At 36.0% G+C, this 20,919-nt stretch overlaps 2 protein-coding genes across 7 annotated transcripts in view; one reads left to right on the plus strand and one right to left on the minus strand.

Annotated features, from left to right (window-relative positions):
- The window catches only part of LOC121320635 (ralBP1-associated Eps domain-containing protein 2-like), a 58,601-nt gene extending 53,765 nt beyond the window's left edge, over positions 1–4,836 (minus strand). For 2 of the 3 annotated variants that reach the window (XM_041259146.1, XM_041259144.1), the window contains exon 1: positions 4,527–4,835. In XM_041259146.1, coding sequence (XP_041115080.1) covers positions 4,527–4,706 — 180 coding nt within the window. In that variant the 5' untranslated portion in view covers positions 4,707–4,835. Of the gene's footprint in view, positions 1–4,526 lie in introns of all 3 variants that reach the window. The other variant, XM_041259145.1, reaches the window with a different exon arrangement.
- A 4,688-nt stretch (positions 4,837–9,524) lies between these two features.
- LOC121320636 (histone-binding protein RBBP7) lies at positions 9,525–19,357 on the plus strand. 4 transcript variants are annotated; one of them, XM_041259147.1, is made up of 13 exons: positions 9,525–9,698; positions 10,705–10,849; positions 11,237–11,382; positions 11,687–11,689; positions 12,678–12,851; positions 13,034–13,149; positions 16,035–16,195; positions 16,468–16,594; positions 16,956–17,033; positions 17,158–17,237; positions 18,136–18,193; positions 18,275–18,385; positions 18,677–19,357. In XM_041259147.1, the coding sequence occupies exons 1-13, from the start codon at positions 9,683–9,685 to the stop codon at positions 18,743–18,745; spliced, it is 1,284 nt and encodes a 427-aa protein (XP_041115081.1). In that variant the 5' UTR covers positions 9,525–9,682; the 3' UTR covers positions 18,746–19,357. The 4 variants fall into 4 exon arrangements, with proteins under 4 accessions (XP_041115081.1, XP_041115082.1, XP_041115083.1 ...); XM_041259148.1 differs by having other exon boundaries at positions 17,161–17,237; XM_041259149.1 differs by lacking the exon at positions 11,687–11,689.
- The last annotated feature ends 1,562 nt before the right edge of the window (positions 19,358–20,919 follow it).

Below are 20,919 nucleotides of genomic sequence, written 5' to 3' on the forward strand. Positions count from 1 at the left end.
GGCCTTAGAGGTCCAGGCCTTTATGGGCACAGCTTGAGCGTCAGAGGCAAAACAAAAATGCAAAAGGTAATAGTGTTATTCTTGTATACTAACTTCACAAAAAACACGAAAGCTAATATTTTAAGCATAAAGTTTAACTTTTTATATAAAAACCGATATGTCATTTCAAAAACAATCCCAAATTTAAGCTACACTGTAGAACCTCTTCAGTTAGAGAAGACACACAAACAGCTAGTGCCTTGGCAGCCACTTCAGTTCGAGATACTGTATTTCTTGGGAAACATTTACTGCTTACGGTTTCTGAGGTCAACTGAGTGTTCCACAGTGTGTTACAAGTAGAATTAGAATACATTGTCACTCTGAATATTGACAATCTGTTCTAATTTGATAAGCGGTTCTCCAAATATAGCCTATGCAAAAATATACAGATGGATGGATATACAGTATGCAAAAGTGTTACACAGAAACAGACCCATGTATGGACAGACAGACACCACCGTGTATTTCCAGAATCTACACCAATGCTCTCAATATTGTATGCTAAATAATGTTAGAACAGTAAAACCTGTACAATCCATGGTCGCTTGATACTGGAAAATTGTGCCGGATTAGAAAGTGTGCTGTATTACAGTGTTACAGTAGAGAAAAATGGAATATTGCACCTAAAAAGGTCAAATGACAAAACTCTTTGAATGCTTAATTATTACTGTACATGCACAACAAACACAGCAATGCCTGGGCAAACCTTAAACACAACAATGCCTCAACAATATCTTTACCTGTTATGAGCACAAGCCTGTTTAAACAGGTTATAGAGGGTATCACTCCATTAATTTCAATATGATCCAAAAATCATGCCGAATGATATAGAATACTGGTATGTAGAGGGGCTGGATTAGACAGGTTTTACTGGACCAAGTTCCATTACATCACAATTAGAAAAGGGTTTCCCAGATACATGCAAAAATTAAACATGTCATAATAAACCTGAAACAAGACTCCATACAGATAAAAAAAAGACTCACTCAGCTCCTAACAAATTTAAGTCCACACTGTAGAGCTAAAAACCTTCAAACGCTTCAGAAGGTAAATGTCACCAGAGTTAGGGGATATGTCTTGTGCAAATTTCAGTAACGAGCAAACTTTTTTAAACAAGAAGTAACCGTTGCCACTGTCATTCATATGTGTCTAATGTATCAAAGCTTTTAGTGTTAAGCATCCAGACTGAACTTTCTGGTGCTGCAGAATGAATTGTGCAAGGGCAGTAATTGAGCTTGAAAGTGACTCACAGGATCAGTTTGCCTAATTAGAGTTATTGATCTGCCTATTTTGAGTGTTATTTTTTATGATTCATAAATACTCTGTTAGCTGCATACCGCAGCCTTAGGATTTATTTTCTTTTTTGTGTATAATAGACATTTTGCCAAAAAAAATCATAAACATTCAACAGAGGATCTTTTAGACACACTGTGTCATTGGCAGGGATCCAGGTGACTTATTAGTGTTCTCTGCCAAACACCATGGGGGAGACAACAAAGAAGTTACTATTACAGCTACAAACAAATCATTCTTTTTCTTGGCCTCTGACAGAGGACCTTTTGAGCCGTTTCTTATAATGAAATGACACTCTTCAAGACACTTGCTTAAGAGTAAAAAGCTTGAGAAACAGGATACATTTGACAAGTTCTACAAAAACAAAAGTTAATGCCGAACACTCGCAAGTACACTACATGAACTGCATTTTGTAAAGCTAATCCCCAATCAGATTTTGGTACACTGTTGCTGTGTAACGCTTCAGTACTTCAAGTTAAGGATGTGTATACCTTGAAATGGTCTGCTAAACTTCAGGGTTGGACTCAACCCCCTTAAAATAATAAAACACTCAACAGTAGCAGACAGAGGGTCAATGCAGGCTCCACTGCCTGTCTCGTCTCTTTAAAAACACCACACAGAATTACAACAACTGAAAAGAATGCCAATTTGGTAAATGGCACATCCTTCTAGTGTTAGAGTATTAGAATACTTTATAAAGCATTTTAACATTGATTATATTTTTTATTGTTGAACACTCTTTAAAAGAAAGAGTAAGAAAAGGTACTTTAACAAGTTAAAGCTGGAAGCCAACCTGTAGAACATTAAAGGGCTCATTCCTGCATCTAATTTGTTTGTCTAGTTACAATGGTTGAATCCATCAGTGAAAGACCTGCTGCAAAAAGTGACCTTGTCTTGAAAAAGTTTTGCAAATGGGTGTGAATATGAAAGAGAGAGGAGTGCTGCACTTGCTGATCTGTTTAATACAGAAAACAATTTCCATGTCCTCCCCTTTAAGTAGCATGATATCTGCAGGTCACACCTTTTTTTACAGCTGTGGTGGCTCGCTGATAACTTCCTGCTTCATCTCTAAAGGGCCATCCAGCCTGTTTTTCACACAGTTGAAGCCAAGTAGCTTTACAGACACAAACTCTGTAAGCAAAAGTACTCTGAATGAGTTTGTTTTATACAACTGCGTGTGCTTGTGGGGATTCCATGCTGAATATGGTTTTAATGAAATAAAAAAGCTACAGTATCCCTGAATATATTATTTTAATAATTTACTCAGAAAGCAGATCTTATTAACAGACAATTGTGTTTTGTTTTGTTTTGTTTTTTTAATGTCATCATAAGTTGAAACAAAACCTGATTTATTAGGGCTAGCAGCAGGGCTGGTAGGTGACGTAATCACCCACGAAGATATAAGCCCGATATACGCTCCTTGCAAAGGAGCCGGCTCTTTTGTACAGTTGTATTGGTGCTACGCTTTAGTGCGAGAAGTCCCGGGCTCAGGCCTGCCCTCCATCTGTGTGTGAACTGCCTTGCCTTGTGTGATGCGTCTGCTTGCATTAACTATATATATATATATATGGACGACTTACCATCATTGAAGGAACCATGAATTCTGCTCTGTATCAGAGAATTCTACAGGAGAATGTCAGGCCATCCGTCCGTCAGCTGAAGCTGAAGCGCAACTAGGCCATGCAGCAAGACAGTGATCCGTAACACACAATCAAGTCGTACATCAGAATGGTTGAAGAACAAGAAATTTAAAGTTTTGGAATGGCCTAGTCAAAGTCCAGACCTAAACCCCATTGAGATGTTGTGGCAGGACCTGAAACGAGCAGTTTATGCTCAAAAACGAACAAATGTCACTGAGTTGAAGCAGTTCTGCATGAAGGAGTGGGCGAAAATTCTTCCACGGCGCTGTAAGAGACTGATCAATATAACTACAGGAAGGGTTTTGTTGCAGTTAATGCTGCTAAAGGTGGCATAACCTGTTATTGAGTCTAAGGGGGCGATTACTTTTTCACACGGGGGCATTGAGTGTTTCTTTAATAAATAAATGAAATAAGTCAAATTGTTGTGTTATTTGTTCACACAGGGTTCTTTTTATCTAATATTAGATTTTGGTTGAGGATCTGATTACATTCAGTGTCAAAAATATGCAAAAATACAGAAAATCAGACAGGGGGCAAATACTTTTTCATGGCACTGTATATATATATATATATATATATATATATATATATATATATATATATATATATATATATATATATATATATATATATATATATATATATATATATATATACACACACACACACACACACACACACACACATATATATATATATATATATATATATATATATATATATATATACACACACACACACACACACACACACATATATATATGGCACTTTCAATGTTTGAGAGTAATTACAGGGACATGTTTTGTTTGATTGGTTAAGTTAAACACAGAACAGATCCTTCGACACAATAAACTATGCAGAACTGTTCTGTCATGAATAATAGATGTTCTCACTCCAGTGCTGTGATAATGATACAGAATATCATGTAGTTTCCATTGTTTACCACACGCACAGCAGGACAGAGCAGCCTGCAAAGCGGGGACGACTCAAACGGTTGCAACTATATAGTACAACTACACCGTGTTATAAGTCTGCGATACGACGGCACACTCAAATTACAAAAATACCATTATATAGAGTATGTATAATGTTTGTTTTACAAAAAAAAAGTATCATAACACCATTGAATCAGTCTACATAAATAAATATAACACAAACCACCAACTGAAAACAATACAGACACACAACCTATACGTTTGTAGGCTACACTTCATGATCATGACATATCAACCACCTATCGGAATATATACTTTCCAGTTCACTGTACACATCCAGTTGACACAGTGTAGTATGAATTTAAATATTTTAAATATAATAAACTCTATAATTATTTACAATACTGGATTGATACCAATTACACACATAAACACAGATAATAATGATTATAATAATATATTTAACAGCTCTAACAAATCGACATATATATAGGGCAGCTGGCTCTTTGAGCTAATATATATATATATATATATATATATATATATATATATATATATATATATATATAATATATATATATATATAATAGTACAATTAAACGAGTGATGTTTCGCTCACCTGGTGAAGTGTATCTGCAGGTAGCTGAGATGCTCTGAAGAGTTCTCCCACTTTACTGGCTGCTAGTTTCCCCGAGCTGTCAGCTTGGCACAAAGTATAAAGATCTGAGTAACATCTTTGTTCATTTTCACTCAGGGATATAAATCCACCTCCCGACACCGTACCAGGCCCCTGCTCCATTCCTGGCACATTCAAGAAAAACCCTTTTCGACCCTAAATAGCCCGATAGAGCAGTCTCGCTACCGGATCAGTAAAGCGCGATGTATGTGCATTTGCTATATCCTGAGCAAATACGTTTCCGCAGTGATGTGCTTGTACTGACTAACCAATTACCACGTGAAAACGCATAGCGGCGCCATTACATTAGACAGAATAGCTCTACTGACGTCAGCTTGCAAAACCATAGAACACGCTGAAAGACTTCACATTTTCAATAAGTGATATAGGCAGCATCCTAAAATACCGGTAATACTGCGCGTTCCGTTTGTGTTACCGTTTGATAGAAATTACATTATTGTTCACACAGGGCTGTTGCAGTGCTACAGTGCTCCTGTTTGTGAAACGTGATTGTGAGGGGATGCTGCTTGCAAGGGCATGGGAGTGCCATTTGTTGTAAAATGGATATATGTGAAAAAGGCAAACATCCTGTGATTTGGATCATTAATCCAGCTGATATTTTTTCGTAATAATATTATTAACACCAGCAACAGAGCGCGAACAGAGCGCTAGCTAATATTAACTCACTGAACTAGACTAACAGTACAAGCCCCCCACAACAAGCAACACAGAACATAAAAAATACTGCATGGGGTAGTGTGTAATAAAAGAGTATTTAATGCCCACCCTCGGGGTGGGATGCTTGGATAAACATCATGGGCACTGAATTAACACAGCAACGTTTAAAAGTACAATTATGCATCTCCACTTTAAATTATAAATAGAGTGCACACATACCCTAGGAATACGTGTACATTTTGATGCTGCTATTGTTATAGCACACACACACACACACACACACACACACACACACACACACACACACACACATATATATATATATATATATATATATATATATATATATATATATATATATATATATATATATATAGTATATGGTGTTAGCATTAAATAATTGTATAGATCATAGTTTGTAATTTGGTACATAAGACACTATAAGGTGTAAGTGGTGCAATAATTAAAATATAATCCTCTGGCTTGTTAAGGTTATTCAGGTATATGCTATCACAATCGTGATGCATGAAGTGTATGAGCCACACTGGTTTTGTGAATGTGTGATCCACCATAAGCAGACAGACAGCAGTAGAAATATCTGCGCTATCAGGTCAAGAGTGGCTATTGTGAGTTTGACAAAAGGATAATCAATGCTTTGTCTCATACAGATCAGTCTCATTTAAATGTTATAACACAATAATGTCTTATAGGTACATCTATTGACAACCTACCAATAGATACTGTAGAGATCAACTGTTTGGGGAATTGGAAACTGCTGCAGTATTAGTCTTTCTTCACTCCACTCTTAAGTGACAAAACTGCAGTGTATAACAAGGCTCTGATAGAATACTGCCATATTGTGCACAGCAGGGAAAGGGGCTACTTTATTTTTTAACAACTAAAATAGAAGTGGCCTTTAAGACAGTACTGTGTAGCATTTCTGACCAAATTGCCAGTTCCCTTATACATACTTTGCAAACAGACATTTGCTTTAGTATTCATTACATGTCAACATATTCACAAGGGCTACCTGCTGCTTTACATGTTTTAAATACGATACCAATTATCTGTGTCAAACCTGCCAAACTAGCTTTACAAGCTCTGCTTATAGTCTGTGAGATTAAATAGCTCCTTTGCTTTGTACCCTTTCACCCCAAAAGAGGGCGTGTCATTCAGATCAGGATTTGGTTTTCAAAGCTTTCATGGGGGTTGAGAAGGGAGGGGTGAGGGGTGAGAGGGAATTCTATAACTGTGGTGTTTTAGAAAATATCCTTTTTTTTTTTTTTTTTTTTTTACCAGAGCAGGTTGAAGCCACAAATAGAAAGGATAGAATGGAAAGAGAAGTGAGGATCTCTGAGAAGGAGACAAATGGAGGAAAAAGTTTAGTTTCTTAATAAATAAATAAAAATAAATAAAAAAGCATAATAGACTATTTAAATGTTTAAAACTGTGATGTCCCAAGACAAAAGTGAATTGCGCTTTAGAGATGTGTTAACTAATGTATTGTTCTTTTTATTTTGTATCATTTTCTGTTTCAGTCAACACAACTTTTTAAAACTCTTGAAAGCAGTCCTGTGGCTCTCAGAATTATCTCCAAGTACACCTGGTACAGAGTGTAACCATTAACCTGTCCCCCTGCAAAACTCTGCCTCTAGTGGATGTAAAGAAATACATCAGTAAGAAATGCCACATAAAACAAACGTGTTTTTTCTTCCACTCACTGCATAGACTGTCAGCCTTTTTTTTACCCCTGGATTCTGATATTAGCAAGCTTGGACTGGCAGTTCTCTAGATATATCTAAAAAATTTAAGCGTGACAATCTTACGTGTGACACACTTAAATTATAATTCACTCAATAACCTGTGCAAAACAGGGTACAGTTTGACAACAGCTTCTCTGGTTATACAGTATGTTCGTATTGTCGTCTCCACAAGATCTTCGTCAACATTTTATTATACCATTACAAATATTGTAAAGCATAGTGTATGGGGACTATGCCTTTTAAAGGGAGGAGAATTCAGATACAGTATGCACATTTCAACAAAGCGTTTTTTTTTTTTGCCTCCCAGTGGAAATTAATGGCGTTCCAAAGAGCTTTTAGAGGATTTTTAATGCATTTATTTATTATCCGCCACTATAGATGCAAGTCCAAACCAAATCGGCGCGCATCACATTAGAAATGACTCTAGTACATAATACTTTACAAATGATGCAAGGGCAAGTTCTTCATCTATAAAATCTTGGATAGTTCTACTGCAATGTCCATTGCTTCAACTAAGCAAGTGTTATGTGTTTTGTGTGTCTTGGCACTGTAGTCTTTCTATATCAACCTCTGCATTTACCACATTATATAACAAAGATAATGTTGTATTTTTTAAAATCCACAGAGAGTTTTTTTTTTGTATTTAAACATCTACATACCAAAAATGTATATTGTTCACTTCGCAACACACTTGCACATAAAGCCACACACACATTTGTACTGTTAAAGGGATATTCTCTACCATCTGCATATGCAATAGCCTGTCTTTTTCAATATCCTATTACAGTATGGGTGTTGTATAATTCGGTATTGCTGTTTCAGCTTAGACCTGGGAAGGCCAAAGTTGGCCCTTCCACTCCTGGCCTTTGTTCCAACACTGTTTTAAATTGTTTAATTGAACCAATTAAACCTCTATCCAAACCCTGAAATAGTTAATTATATAATTCTACCTGTTTAATCTTGAGCGAAATTATTTCTTTACCCTTAGACCAGGGGTCTCTAACCCTGGTCCTAGCGAGCCACAGGGTCTTCTAGTTTTCATTCCAACCAATTTCTCAAATACTTAATTAGTAGTCAGGATTAAGGATCTGTTGCAGATCTTTAACCAACCTCTCGTTTAGATAAGCAGAAACAACAGAGAATGATAGCGAACACAAATAATAGAATATTAAACAGGTTGAAAAAGACATGTTTTGATGATTATTATATCAAGTATACTTTTAGTTTTTGAAAGTTTACTTGTTTAGAAATATATTTTTTTAATGTTTGGGATAAATAGAGACAAGTAAAACGGTCTCAGCTTCCATTTATTTTAAAGAGTAACTAAAACTTTAAAACTTAAAAAAAAAAAATTAAAACTCTCCAGACAAGATTCTGGTAGTTATCTAAATTTCATCAGCAGGCGATCGCTGCTTGGAAACTTTGCTTTTTGTACAACTTTTCTCCACACAAAGAGCTAATATGGAATAAGAAAAACATAATTGTAAGAAAAAGATCTTTGTTCTTACAAAAATTGTTTGATTAACAAATAAACCATTTAGTAGATGCATTTGAGAATCAAGAAAATATATTATCATATCAGGAATGGATTAATCCTTATGATTTCCCCATTCCTAATAAGGAATTTAGAATTGTAATAAACGATTCAGGATTAATTAATTAAATTAAAAGCCACCGCAACATTTTGAAAAGAAAACAGATTGTTTTTATTAACGGTTTACTTATATTTGACAGAAGGTGTAATGACAGACACATTAGGAGCAGCTTTATAAGGGAACTGGTCATTGTGCCCAGAGGCCAATTTTTCTAGAAGTTTCTATGACAATATAAATTGGAATAAAGATTGGAGTATTCAAATTCTGTATTTCAAATAAAGTTAGACTCATTTTAAAATCTTACACAAAATGTGTCTAGTTAATTATCAGTTATACAAATATTCTAATTTTAATCATATCGGCTTCTTACAGGGTTCAGAAATCCTCATGTATCTATTTTGTACTTGTGCTAATATTTGTGAATTTTTTAAAACTTTATTATAATGGTGAGGTGTTATATTCATAAATCAATTCTATAAAAACATCCACAAACTGTATGTTTTATGCAAGAGTTTTCAAAATACACGATTTAGACACTTTTTATGATTTTATTTTCTTTTCTAAAGACCCAAGTAAAGTATTTGAGTGTTTTACGTATGTAGGCCTATATTTGTTCTCTTGCTCACTAGTGGAATTATTTGTGATATTTGTAATCTTTTAATATTGTCATTGCCTGAATTTATTTAAATAATAATAATAATAATAATAATAATAATAATAATAATAATAATAATAATTTCAGAGTTGTACTGTGATTCGCAATACTGGTTTTCTTTTGTGTGATTACATGTTTAGATTACATTATTCGGGTTTGTGAAATGTGAACTCAATGTAAGTAACACTGTTAGCGTATGTGATATCTATGGTACTTTCTTTCTGTGTACGCATGTGCTGTGTCCGCGCGCAGCCGCATTGTCTCTCGAGTCAGAGGCGCGGGTTGAAACCGAGTAGCCGAGGAGAAGAGGGGTTATTATACATTATTAACATCGGTCTTAAAAAATAAAACTCGGTACATTGGCGTTTATTTGTCTTTTCAAATAATATTTTACTGCAAGCAAGCAAAATGGCGGAGAAAGAAGGTAAAGTAAAGCCTGCTTTCCAACATTGAGCATTCCCTGTTTCACCATAGCTGGGTGGTTTTGTTTCAGTGTACAAGAAAACAACATTACAACGTCGTGCGGCTGCCGTGGCGCTAAAATAATCAGTTTTACAACAGGCCACGGATAGAAATCAACACGTTGTAAGGAGCCTTAGTAAAATAAAAATGTCTCCAATTAATGTTTCTTAGGAACGGAACTGAAGGTCGGTTTGATAATTTCCACACAGAGCGGGACAAATGTATTTCTGAGTGACCTGAGAGTCGGTGACACATTACCGGGATCGCGTATGCAGTATATTACTATTCGTATTATTATTATTGAGACGATTCTACATTATTTTGTTTCCGCCATGCATAAACGTGTTCTTTGTTATCTGTAACAGACTCACCAACCCATTATCAAGAATGATGTTGCGCAGTCGGTTCTGCAGAGGCCGGTTTCTTTAAATGCTATGTGCTTGTTCTGCGTCTAGAAGAAAAGGGGGTCATAGGTGGAGCATCTCAAGTAATTCTGGTGATCTTTATAGGACAGACACAGTACCGAACTTGTTCATGGACTTACCTTTGACAAAGTCAATAAATTGTTTTACATACAGTAAAGTGGTTACTGACCGGAAGATCACATTTGATGACTCGGATTTCGTTTATTGTAATGTCCTGTTCGCTGTTTTAAGTACTGTTTGTATAATTGGTAACTATTGTATGGAAGACACTGCTAACATCAGAAAGCAACGAAAGTTTGGAATGTATTTGTTTATTTAGGTGTGTATGCTTTGCTGTGCTTAAAAGGTATGTACTGCAGCGCTGGATAAACCCATTTGACAGCAATCTGAAAAAGGGGCTCTTGCTGAATACTAATTATTAAAAAAAAATACATTTTTTTTACGTGTGTATGGATACAGTTTATACTTTTAGACAAAGTTTAAACTTTAAGCTATGGACACCCATTGTTTCAATGCCGTTTGAGAAGTACCTCCTCTTCCCAGTTTATGACGATGCTGTGGAAGAACGAGTTATCAATGAAGAATACAAGATCTGGAAGAAGAACACCCCTTTCCTTTATGACTTGGTGATGACACATGCACTGGAATGGCCAAGTCTCACAGTACAGTGGCTTCCAGATGTGACCAGGTACCCAACCTATCACACCTCTTACTAGATTGCATCATAAATGTATACATCTCAATGTCTGAAGTGGACTAAAAACTCATCTAGCAATATTGAACTATGCCAATGTCCATGGTAGTCTATATACACACAACTGTGTACGTTGGCATGTGTATTGTATATTGATTATTTTATACACACCATATATATGGGCAGGGCAGTTTTATTTATTTTTTCTGCTGTAAGACACTGATGTTTTTTAAATCCTCTGATTTATTTTTCTGTAAAGCTGCTTAGTATTTGGAAAATACATATTCAGCTTGTGAATTCTGTGTTTTCAACAGGCATCCATTCAAAGTGTTTGCTGTTTTTAGCCTAACTTGGGCCTTGTGGTGATTTTTGTATTTCCAGACCAGAGGGAAAGGACTATGCTGTTCACAGGCTGGTGCTGGGCACTCACACCTCGGACGAACAGAACCATCTGGTAATTGCCAGCGTTCAGATCCCCAACGATGATGCCCAGTTTGACGCTTCCCACTACGACAGTGAAAAAGGAGGTGAGTTTTAAAATTGTGATTCAATGGCAGCTTTGAAGTAAGGATCGTTTATTTATTTTTTTAGCCAAGATGTGAGGAAAGTCATTTAACTATTAAGAACATGAAATAACCTTTTAATTAATCCTTTTAATGGACAAGAGGTTGTTTTCTGAACATCTAATTGTAAGGGGAGTAACATGCAGTGTGTCTAAAACATTGAATTATCAGTTTCGTAGCACAAACATCAATTATTCTAATATAAATCTGACCACCTTACTTTTCAGTACCGCTTTAAAATGTAGTTTTTATCCTCCTCCAATATCAGCAGGTAAGATTTACTCCACTCTGATGCAGTCTAAGAGAAAGCTTTGGCACCGTCAGGGTTCAGTCAGTGAAGGCACACAGCTAACAACCAAGATTGGAATGAGCACATATTATAAAAGGCTTGTATCATGAAATCCGTCTCTTCTGAGGTAGTATGAATTATCCCCTTTGATTTAGGGATAAAGATGTGATCTGACATGAAGTGTTCTGAAAGCTGAGAACAGTGGGCATTTTGTTGAAAGACGATGATAGATACAAATTATCTTAAATATATGTACTTAATATATGTAATGCCATTTGATCTCACAGTTTCCAAAAGCCTGATTCGCACAAGATGGAAAATCACCACATAAACAGGTGGATTTGGAATTTTTACCGACATTGATAAAATGTGGTCCTGTGTGAACCGTCAGTTTATTTTTATCACAGGTCATTTTCTGTGATCATTTTTTCAGAGGTCCTCTGATTATTTTATTTATTTATTTACTCATATAGTATTCTACAGTTCAGTAAAATACAATAATTGGGTATAACCAAATTGAGGCTGTGTGAAAATGCAAAACATTATTGTCGACTCTTAGAAGATTGATGCTTAGAATGGTGTATTTGAAGATATGTATGCAAATACATGTCACTCAAGGGACGGAATGGTTGTTCTAGCCTTTGGAAAAGAAGGTATAACAAAATTAGATATTTACACCTGGTTCATAGTTTAGAAATCATGCACAGAAAAAGTGCCTTCTCGCCACACCACATTTCATTTTGAATTTACACACTTTCCTTATTGGAAAGTAATCCACATCTGGGTGGTTTTTGTTGTCCTCTGCTTTTGACCTCTGAGCACGCCTGATTTTTAGTCCTGTGCAAATCATGCTAAAGACAAATTATAGTAAATTATGTATCTATGTACACAAGACTCTTTTCTTGCTGTATCTTGGTAGACTTAACAAGAACTGTCCTTCCTTCAGAATTTTATTTATTTTTTTCTTTAGAATTTGGAGGATTTGGATCAGTGAGTGGAAAAATAGAAATTGAAATTAAAATCAACCATGAGGGAGAAGTGAATCGTGCAAGATACATGCCACAAAACCCTTGTATTATTGCAACAAAGACGCCAACTTCAGATGTGCTTGTCTTTGACTACACTAAACACCCCTCCAAACCAGGTAAGTGAAAACAGCTAATGAAATTATTTTCTGTAGATTTTTTCTGTTTAGCTTTAATAGTACATGCTCCATAAAAATCCATCAAAATATAAAATGTAATTGTTAGCCTTGGAATAATCACAGCTAACACAGCACTGAAGCACATTCCATTGATCATTGTTTCCTCGTTTTGCCAAAACTAGACCCCAGTGGAGAGTGTAGTCCAGATCTTCGGTTGCGAGGCCACCAGAAAGAAGGCTATGGGCTTTCTTGGAATCCAAATCTCAGCGGAAATCTTCTCAGTGCTTCTGATGATCATGTAAGTATCTGATTAGGGACTTTCTGTTGGCAGCGTCATGAAACATGCAAATGCGACTTTAAAAAGTAACCCAAGTTTATGCCAAGACTGGTTTGATATTTACTGTCCTCCTCCAGGTTAGAGATGTAGTAGAGGTCGGTCCTAACTTGTGCTTTAGTGTAGAAATGGGAGAAGGGAGATTTTTAAAAGGTTCAACAAATGGGTTATGACATCAGATCTCCTATGTGGTTGTAAGAAAACTCAATGGGTCTTCTTAGATAGTCTTACATGTATCCCCATTTTGATCAGTTGAAACTCTCCCAGCCAAATCGAACAACTTATGTCTAGCATTATTTAATACTCGATCTTGATCCAGCAAAGATCCACTAATGAACCATTAGTTAATTGAAGACCACAAACTAGATAATAAATAAATAAATAAATAAATAGTTCTTAACAGAAACCGGTAACATGCTGGTGAAAGGGTGTCTCTGATAGAGTCTACGCCCCATAATTATACAATTTTTCAGAAGGCATGTCTTGTGTGGTGGTGTGGGGGACTGGCTTCCATTCATTGTTCCAATTACAATGTTAAAATATAATTGAAAATGATTCTTCTTTTAAAACATTAGCACTAACATTAAACTTAAATGGTCAATTACCTGTGATCATATATTTTTTTTATTATCCACCCAAATCCAACCTACCTTTTCTGACAATGTATTGATTTCTCCTCAGCTGTCTGCTAAACATGTGAGTTATTATACTCTGTTAACCGATATGATAGTAGACACTTATAATAGCCTTCTGTCAAGGGTCTTTGACAACGTGGCCCCAGTTAAAATCTCCCTTAAGCGTACCTCACCTTGGGTAAATCCAGACTTAAGCCAAATGAGAGGTGGTCATAGGGAAGCCGGATGTTTCTATTTATTTATTTATTTATTTATTTATTTATTTAATCCCTTATTGACACAAACAAAAATAACAGTAAGGCACTTTTGTTTTTCATTGATAAGCTGGTACAGTGGTTTTCAGCCTTTTTTATATAAATGTTGTACCCCTTTTTCTGGAGGTTTCAGCTCAATGACCCTATCTCAATTTTTGCTCTACTGAATGGTACCACAATTGCAGTAAATATGAATGAATCTGATTGGCACCCCGGGGGGGGGTGGGGTAAATAAATTATTAAATATTAATAATGTGTTACAACAGTTAATTATTAAATTACTGGATCACCCAAGACTGCTGTGTTTTATAAAGACAGAGTTGTTAGCTTAATAAAAAAAAAAAATGTTTATGTTTAATGCAAAGTGCTGCTACGTTTATATTACATGTAAACTGTGTTTTAATGTTTTTGGCTTTCTCTCTGTTATTTGTCATGTATGCTTTCTTGCTCTTGTGTATGTGAAGACACAAAACTGGTAAATGCACTTTATTGTTAGGAAAATAGGATAGTTGTTAAATTGTGTTTGGTTACTATTTATTGTCCTCTTTATATGCAGTGCATTGCAACTTACTGTGCTTATGATATACTGTTTCTGAATGCAATAGTGAATGATTCACATTTCTCTTTTATAAATTCCGTATATATTTGTGACTTGTAAGTAAGAGTTATAACTTAGGTCTGGTTCCCTGTGAAATTACAGTAATTGCAGAGAAAAAAAATGTATAGCATATTTAGCAATCTTAGTCCATAATGTGCAGATTACTTACCCATGTGTTTAGCAAACTTTAGTATTGCTGGGAAAGAATGTTTTCTATATAAAAAATCTATATATATTTATACTAACCTGTGTGGGGGGTGGGGGGGGTTAATTTAGTTTATTGCTATTAAGTGTGTGGGTAATTAGGTGCAATAAATGTTACACTGCAATATCAATCTTTCTTAATTATGCATATAAGAAAATGACGTATGGAGGGAAATTGCGGCCGTCTGCTGTCACACAGATTATTAGTTATGCGCTGCTTCTCATTTCCAGCCATGATTACTCACACATGTTTTTTCTTCTTGTGAACAGTGGTATTGCTTGGCATGTCAAAAAATACAGAGATCTGATCAGCATTTCCGATCTATCCAAGCTGGTTCTGTTTGTTAAAACAGAGCCCAATAACAAAATTGGAAAAGCTGTTCTTTGAATTCCTTAGGAAGCTAGTCTTGTCACGTATGTCATGGATGTTTCGAGATGGGGCAGTAACGTTTTTATTGGTCTTTCCTTGGGTCATGTTCCTGTTTGTATACTCGGACAGCCAGGCCATTTTTGAGAAAAAAAATTGAGTCTAATATTTGCAGTCACCGTAGTCTCTTTTTTACCAGCATGCAAAAACATTGTTAAACTTAGGTAATTTCTTTGTCTGATGCTGAGAAACGAATTCATACTTTTTGTGTCTTCCTGATTTGACTACTTTAGTACTCTATTTGCTAGGCTCCCGGGTCGTGTCATAACTCGTCTGCAGCTACAGAATGCAGCTGCTCGGGTTCTCAGCAGAACTGAAGAGAGACCATATAGTTGGCCTCAGTGCAGTGGCTCCCAGGAAGTTTAAAGTTGATTTTAAAGTTAATAATTAAAGTTGATAATTAAAGTTGAAGTTTTTACTTATGAAGCGCTTAATAGTATGGCACTGAATTTATATAAAGGAGCTTTTTATTCACATGCATACCTCCACTTGATTTACCATCAGCTGATGCAGGCCTGCTGTGCCTCCCACAAGATTATACAAGAAGGAAGGGAGAGAGAGAGCTTTGTTACTGTTCTTCCAGATTGTGGAATACTTTTCCACCCCATATCAAAAATTCAATATCAGTATGCGTGTTCCTCACAATACTTTGTGTTTATCTGTTATAATGTAAAGCAGAAAATATAATTTAAACATTGTATTATATTAAATACTCTTGTTTGCTTTCCCAGACAATATGCCTGTGGGATATAGGTGCAGGACCAAAAGAGGGTAAAATCGTGGATGCCAAGACCATCTTCACTGGCCATACTGCTGTAGTGGAGGACGTCTCTTGGCACCTGCTTCATGAATCCTTGTTTGGTTCCGTTGCTGATGATCAGAAACTCATGATGTAAGTTCATAGATATACGTTGCATGGGAGCAACACGTATCTTAATAATATATTTTGATGGAGGCATGGAAGTTCCACTGTTTAATTATTTCAGTCTCTGACGCATTTAATTGTATGTATTGTTCGTGTTCAGCACAAAGCATTTTCTTCCCGACAAGCTTACTGGTCTGGGTTCAGGTCAGTTATTGGCATTCTGAAATGTGTTGTATTGAAAATACTAACCTTTTTAATCTAGAGAATATTAAGTGACCACAGTTGTGCATCTCTTCCAGCTGGGACACCAGGTCGAACAACACGTCTAAGCCCAGTCACTCTGTGGATGCCCACACAGCTGAGGTCAACTGTTTGTCCTTCAACCCCTACAGCGAGTTTATACTAGCAACCGGATCAGCCGATAAGGTTCATACAAATTCTTTACATAAATATATCTCTTGTAGTTTCTGATACTGTGAAAATTAGGTGAATGTATTTACAGCTCTTCAAGAAAGTTGTGGTAAATAAGAAAGCTATCCTGAAACAATATAAAATTGCTTATTTTTTTTCTGCCTAGAGCCATTAATGAAATTTGTAGACTAGTGCAACACCATCCTGCTGCTGAAACCTGTGTTATGATCTCTTTCTGGGATGATTTCCTGTAAGGGAGGCCCAGGGTTAAAGCTTTACGTTGTTGACAAAACCTTGTCTTTTCCTTCAATGATGAACGATATGAAGGGGCTGGTTTGGTCTCTTCAGATTCTAACTTGTCTATTTCTGTTGACAGACGGTGGCTCTTTGGGATCTTAGAAACCTCAAACTGAAACTTCATTCCTTTGAATCTCACAAGGATGAAATTTTCCAGGTAAATCTCAATATAAAGTTTTCACTTGTCCTGAAGATTTATAAAGTTGAGCCATTTTTACAGTTCTGTGTGTAAGTTGGACCTTGCTTTATTGCACTGACAGTGAATCTACTGACTTTTTTGGCAGGTACAATGGTCGCCTCATAACGAAACCATTCTGGCTTCAAGTGGCACCGATAGAAGACTCAATGTGTGGGACTTGAGGTGAGAAAATAAATACAAAATGTTGTCCTGTTACACTAAGATTTAAGAATGCTTAGAGAAGTCCATATATCTCAGCATAACTAGAAACCCTGGAGTATGTATATAAATATAAAATGCTTCCATTCTGTAGGACCAAAAAGTGCCTGGGCTGCCTGACATACTTGTTTGAAAAGCATGGATTTCCCAAGCTCGTTAATTATATAGTGTGTAACTAACAAGCTTGTGTGTTTTATTGCTGTGTTTTTAATAAATGTCACATAGTTGTTCAACAGTGGTTTATTTTGTTTAGTGAACCGCTGGCATGCACCTGTTCACTTGTTTCCAGGATGATCAGGATTTAGTTGTGACTTTTAAGTGAATGTTAAATACTACTTAGTGTATGCACAGACGTACCTTATATAAATCAGCTTGTCAGAAGAAATAATTTTCCTAATGAGTCACAGTGGAGTTCAGAAAGTAATGTAGACAAAGTTTTGAATGGTGCAAGAGCTATAGAATCCAGAATATGAATCGGTGTGTCTGCTGTACTGGTCGGAGGTTAAAAACTCATAAACCTCTACCTGTTGAATGTTCAGCCAATCTGAGGGGTATGCTTGAGAAGTATAAAGAATTAAAATGGCATTGGGGGGACATCAGTCATGTGCACACGGCTATTAGTGTGCCTCAAAGAGGCCAGAAAATGTGTGAGATTCAGAAGCCTAGCTTTTGCTATTATCTGCTACATGATGATGATGATGATGATAATAATAATAATAATCTGTTTTGGCCTACAAAAGCTACTAAACCATTTTTCCTCTGGAGTGGTCAGTTTTTGATGCCTCCAGTGTGGCATAAGTAGGGGGTTATTCGGGTGTGGACACAAAAACGCATTAACTGTATCAACTGGTTCTGTTTCTAGTAAAATTGGAGAGGAACAGTCAGCTGAGGATGCAGAAGATGGCCCTCCCGAGCTCCTGGTAAGTTTTGTTTTATATAGTAACAGTTTTGACATTGTAAGTGTACTTAAAAGCTACCAGTTTTTGGTTTGTCTTTTCTAGTTTATTCACGGAGGACACACTGCCAAGATATCGGACTTCTCCTGGAACCCCAATGAACCCTGGGTAATCTGCTCTGTATCAGAGGATAACATCATGCAAGTGTGGCAGATGGTAAGTGCTGATGCTGTTTAGATTAATGTTTTCAAGAAAATGTGTGCAGTGATGCATCATGAAAAATGAGCTTGTCCTGTAACTTTGCTTTGCAGTTCTCTTGCAAAAACTGCACGAGGCACATTTTTAACAATTCCAACTTGTCATCATAATGCAACATATTTTAACAAGATCACTCATTTGTGGTATCCTGGGTCAGCATTTTGGGAAAGGTTATATCCCCTTTGCATCTGTAGTATAGCTAAAGGTGTGTGTAATAACTGAAATTACCAATTATTTTGCTTTATCAAGGCTGAGAATATTTATAATGATGAAGAGCCAGACACTCCAGCTTCTGAACTGGAAGGACAAGGATCTTAATGGAGATGCCCCAGCATGGATGTATAAGAAAGTGGAGAAAACAAACAGAACCAATCCTTGAGACCTTCCTTTGGCAGTTAACTTTTCCCGTGGCTCCATTCTGTTCACTGAGTATTTGTTTTGTTTTTTTCAGCATTCAGCTTAATAGAATACTTGCGTTCTCCAGCAACACATTCTTGTATAGTTATTTCTGTCTCGTAGTGTGATGTTTTAATGTTATTTTTTTTATCACAACAGTTTGATACTGTAGAAATTGCAATTATTGCAGACTATGCCATTTATGGTTCTTTCACCACTTTTTTGGGGACGTGGAGGTTGAGGCGGTATTTCAGTGAATTTCACAACAAATTGAATGAAGTGTTTGGATAGATTGTATGTTTTTGCAGTTGGACAAGACCCACAAATAATGCCGGAAGAAACATCAGTACGAAACATTTTGTAAACTGCCCCTTTTTCATGTTTGTGTAATAATGTTTTATAATATTAAAGCAAGTTGTCGGTGTGCATGATAAGCATGTGTTGACATTTAAGTTATATTGCTTCCTTTGAACACATGTTCATTTTGTTCAGAATACATTATAAAGATGCAATAAAACATTTTGTAACAACTTTTAAAAATCTTCTATTGATGAATTTTTGTTTTGCCATATAGGAGTACAGGTGTCTGGTTAGCCCATGATTTGAAGCTTGTTTTTCAAGATGTATGAGAAAACATTTGTGAGCTTAACAAATGGCTTACAGTTGTCCTGCATTGTAGTTTAAAAGTAGTATTTTGTAGTTTTACTAAATGTACTGTTTTAAATATTTTAACTTTGATGACCATTGTACACAGTGCCAACATATCTTGGTAATTGGACAAACCTGATGCATTTAAATTATTTTCTTTCAACTGGCAAGGGATTTTAAGTAGGGCTCAGGATATTCTACAATCTCAGAAATGAGATGTTTGGCAGTCAAGCTTCAGTTTTTGTGTACTTAGATGTAAGACGCATTAGGGTTTGTTTATACAACTGCAGGTTGCTATGCAGTGGGAGCTCCTGTACAGAATGTGTACATACTTGCCTTATTGATACAGGGTAATTTCACCAGCTTCACTGTCATTCAGACAGTTGTTTCTGTTTGGAAACCAATAAGCAATTACCTGCTCTACGTGTGCCGTGAACAACCTGTATTCAGTTTGGCAGTTTTAGGGAGATAGGTAGGTAGTTTGGTTTGTGCTTTTTTGTTGAGTTCCTAAAAAGCATGACATTTTTAGCTTCTTTAGGAATGTTGAAAGTGAAAATTTGTAACATTCTAGCTTTGTCAGATTGCTAGAAAAAAACCTAAACTGTAATAAATATTATAGGTGCTCATTAGTACAACCAATGGCATTATTCCAGTTGCCACTGAGACCAATGTGAAATCAGTCCTGCTTGTTTCTATGTGCAACAGATAAATATAAAACGTGAATTGTGATTTTCAGTCCCAATTGGGAAAGAAGGCTGGCAGAACTCTCACTGATGGAAGTTACATTACAAATTTACATTATGACCGTCCAATAGGAAGGATGCAAGAGGCAGGTTTAAAACATTGGACTGCAAAAAAAAGTTCTCACAACAAACATATTAGTGCTGCAGGACTTTAACACAGCCATGCCAGGGTTACAAAACATGTATGACAAACATTAACTGCAAAAGATACAGTAAAACCCTAGGAAAAAATATGATCAATCATTACCAAAAGGGGCAAATGTCATTTTGCCTACTTTTACCTCTAAGGGGCATTTAATTGGTATTCTGGTAACCACATGATCTACTGATCACAGGTGGTCATTGGGCAGGGTATCATGACAAATTGGATCACCATGACCTTCATCCATCATACGGACAATATAAAAAGGTATTTGGATCAGTTTCCTCCATACTACATGGACCCAGATTATGATCATTTCAATAACTTTTACAGAATGCCTTAACCAAATTACATGAATTGCATAAGCAGTTTTCTAGATAAAGTAAAAATGTGAGACATTATGTAAAGACAAGACAAACAAAATTTTAGATTCACAATAGTGAAAAAAACTTCTACAAAATGGTTTATTGAAAAGCAAGACATGACTATTGGTACATTTTACCATCTTTCAAAGCAAAACATGGGATTTAAAAAATAAAATAAATGCATAAACTAGATTTCTA

This window comes from Polyodon spathula, chromosome 9 (genome assembly GCF_017654505.1).
Source record: "Polyodon spathula isolate WHYD16114869_AA chromosome 9, ASM1765450v1, whole genome shotgun sequence".
Taxonomy (NCBI): Eukaryota; Metazoa; Chordata; class Actinopteri; order Acipenseriformes; family Polyodontidae; genus Polyodon; species Polyodon spathula.

What these genes read in the sequence shown, in the direction of transcription:
- LOC121320636 (XM_041259147.1), top strand. An exon ending in TGGCTTCCAGATGTGACCAG is followed by an intron (nt 10,850 to 11,236) that starts GTACCCAACCTA and finishes TTGTATTTCCAG; the next exon opens with ACCAGAGGGAAAGGACTATG. An exon ending in CTCAATGTGTGGGACTTGAG is followed by an intron (nt 17,238 to 18,135) that starts GTGAGAAAATAA and finishes TTCTGTTTCTAG; the next exon opens with TAAAATTGGAGAGGAACAGT.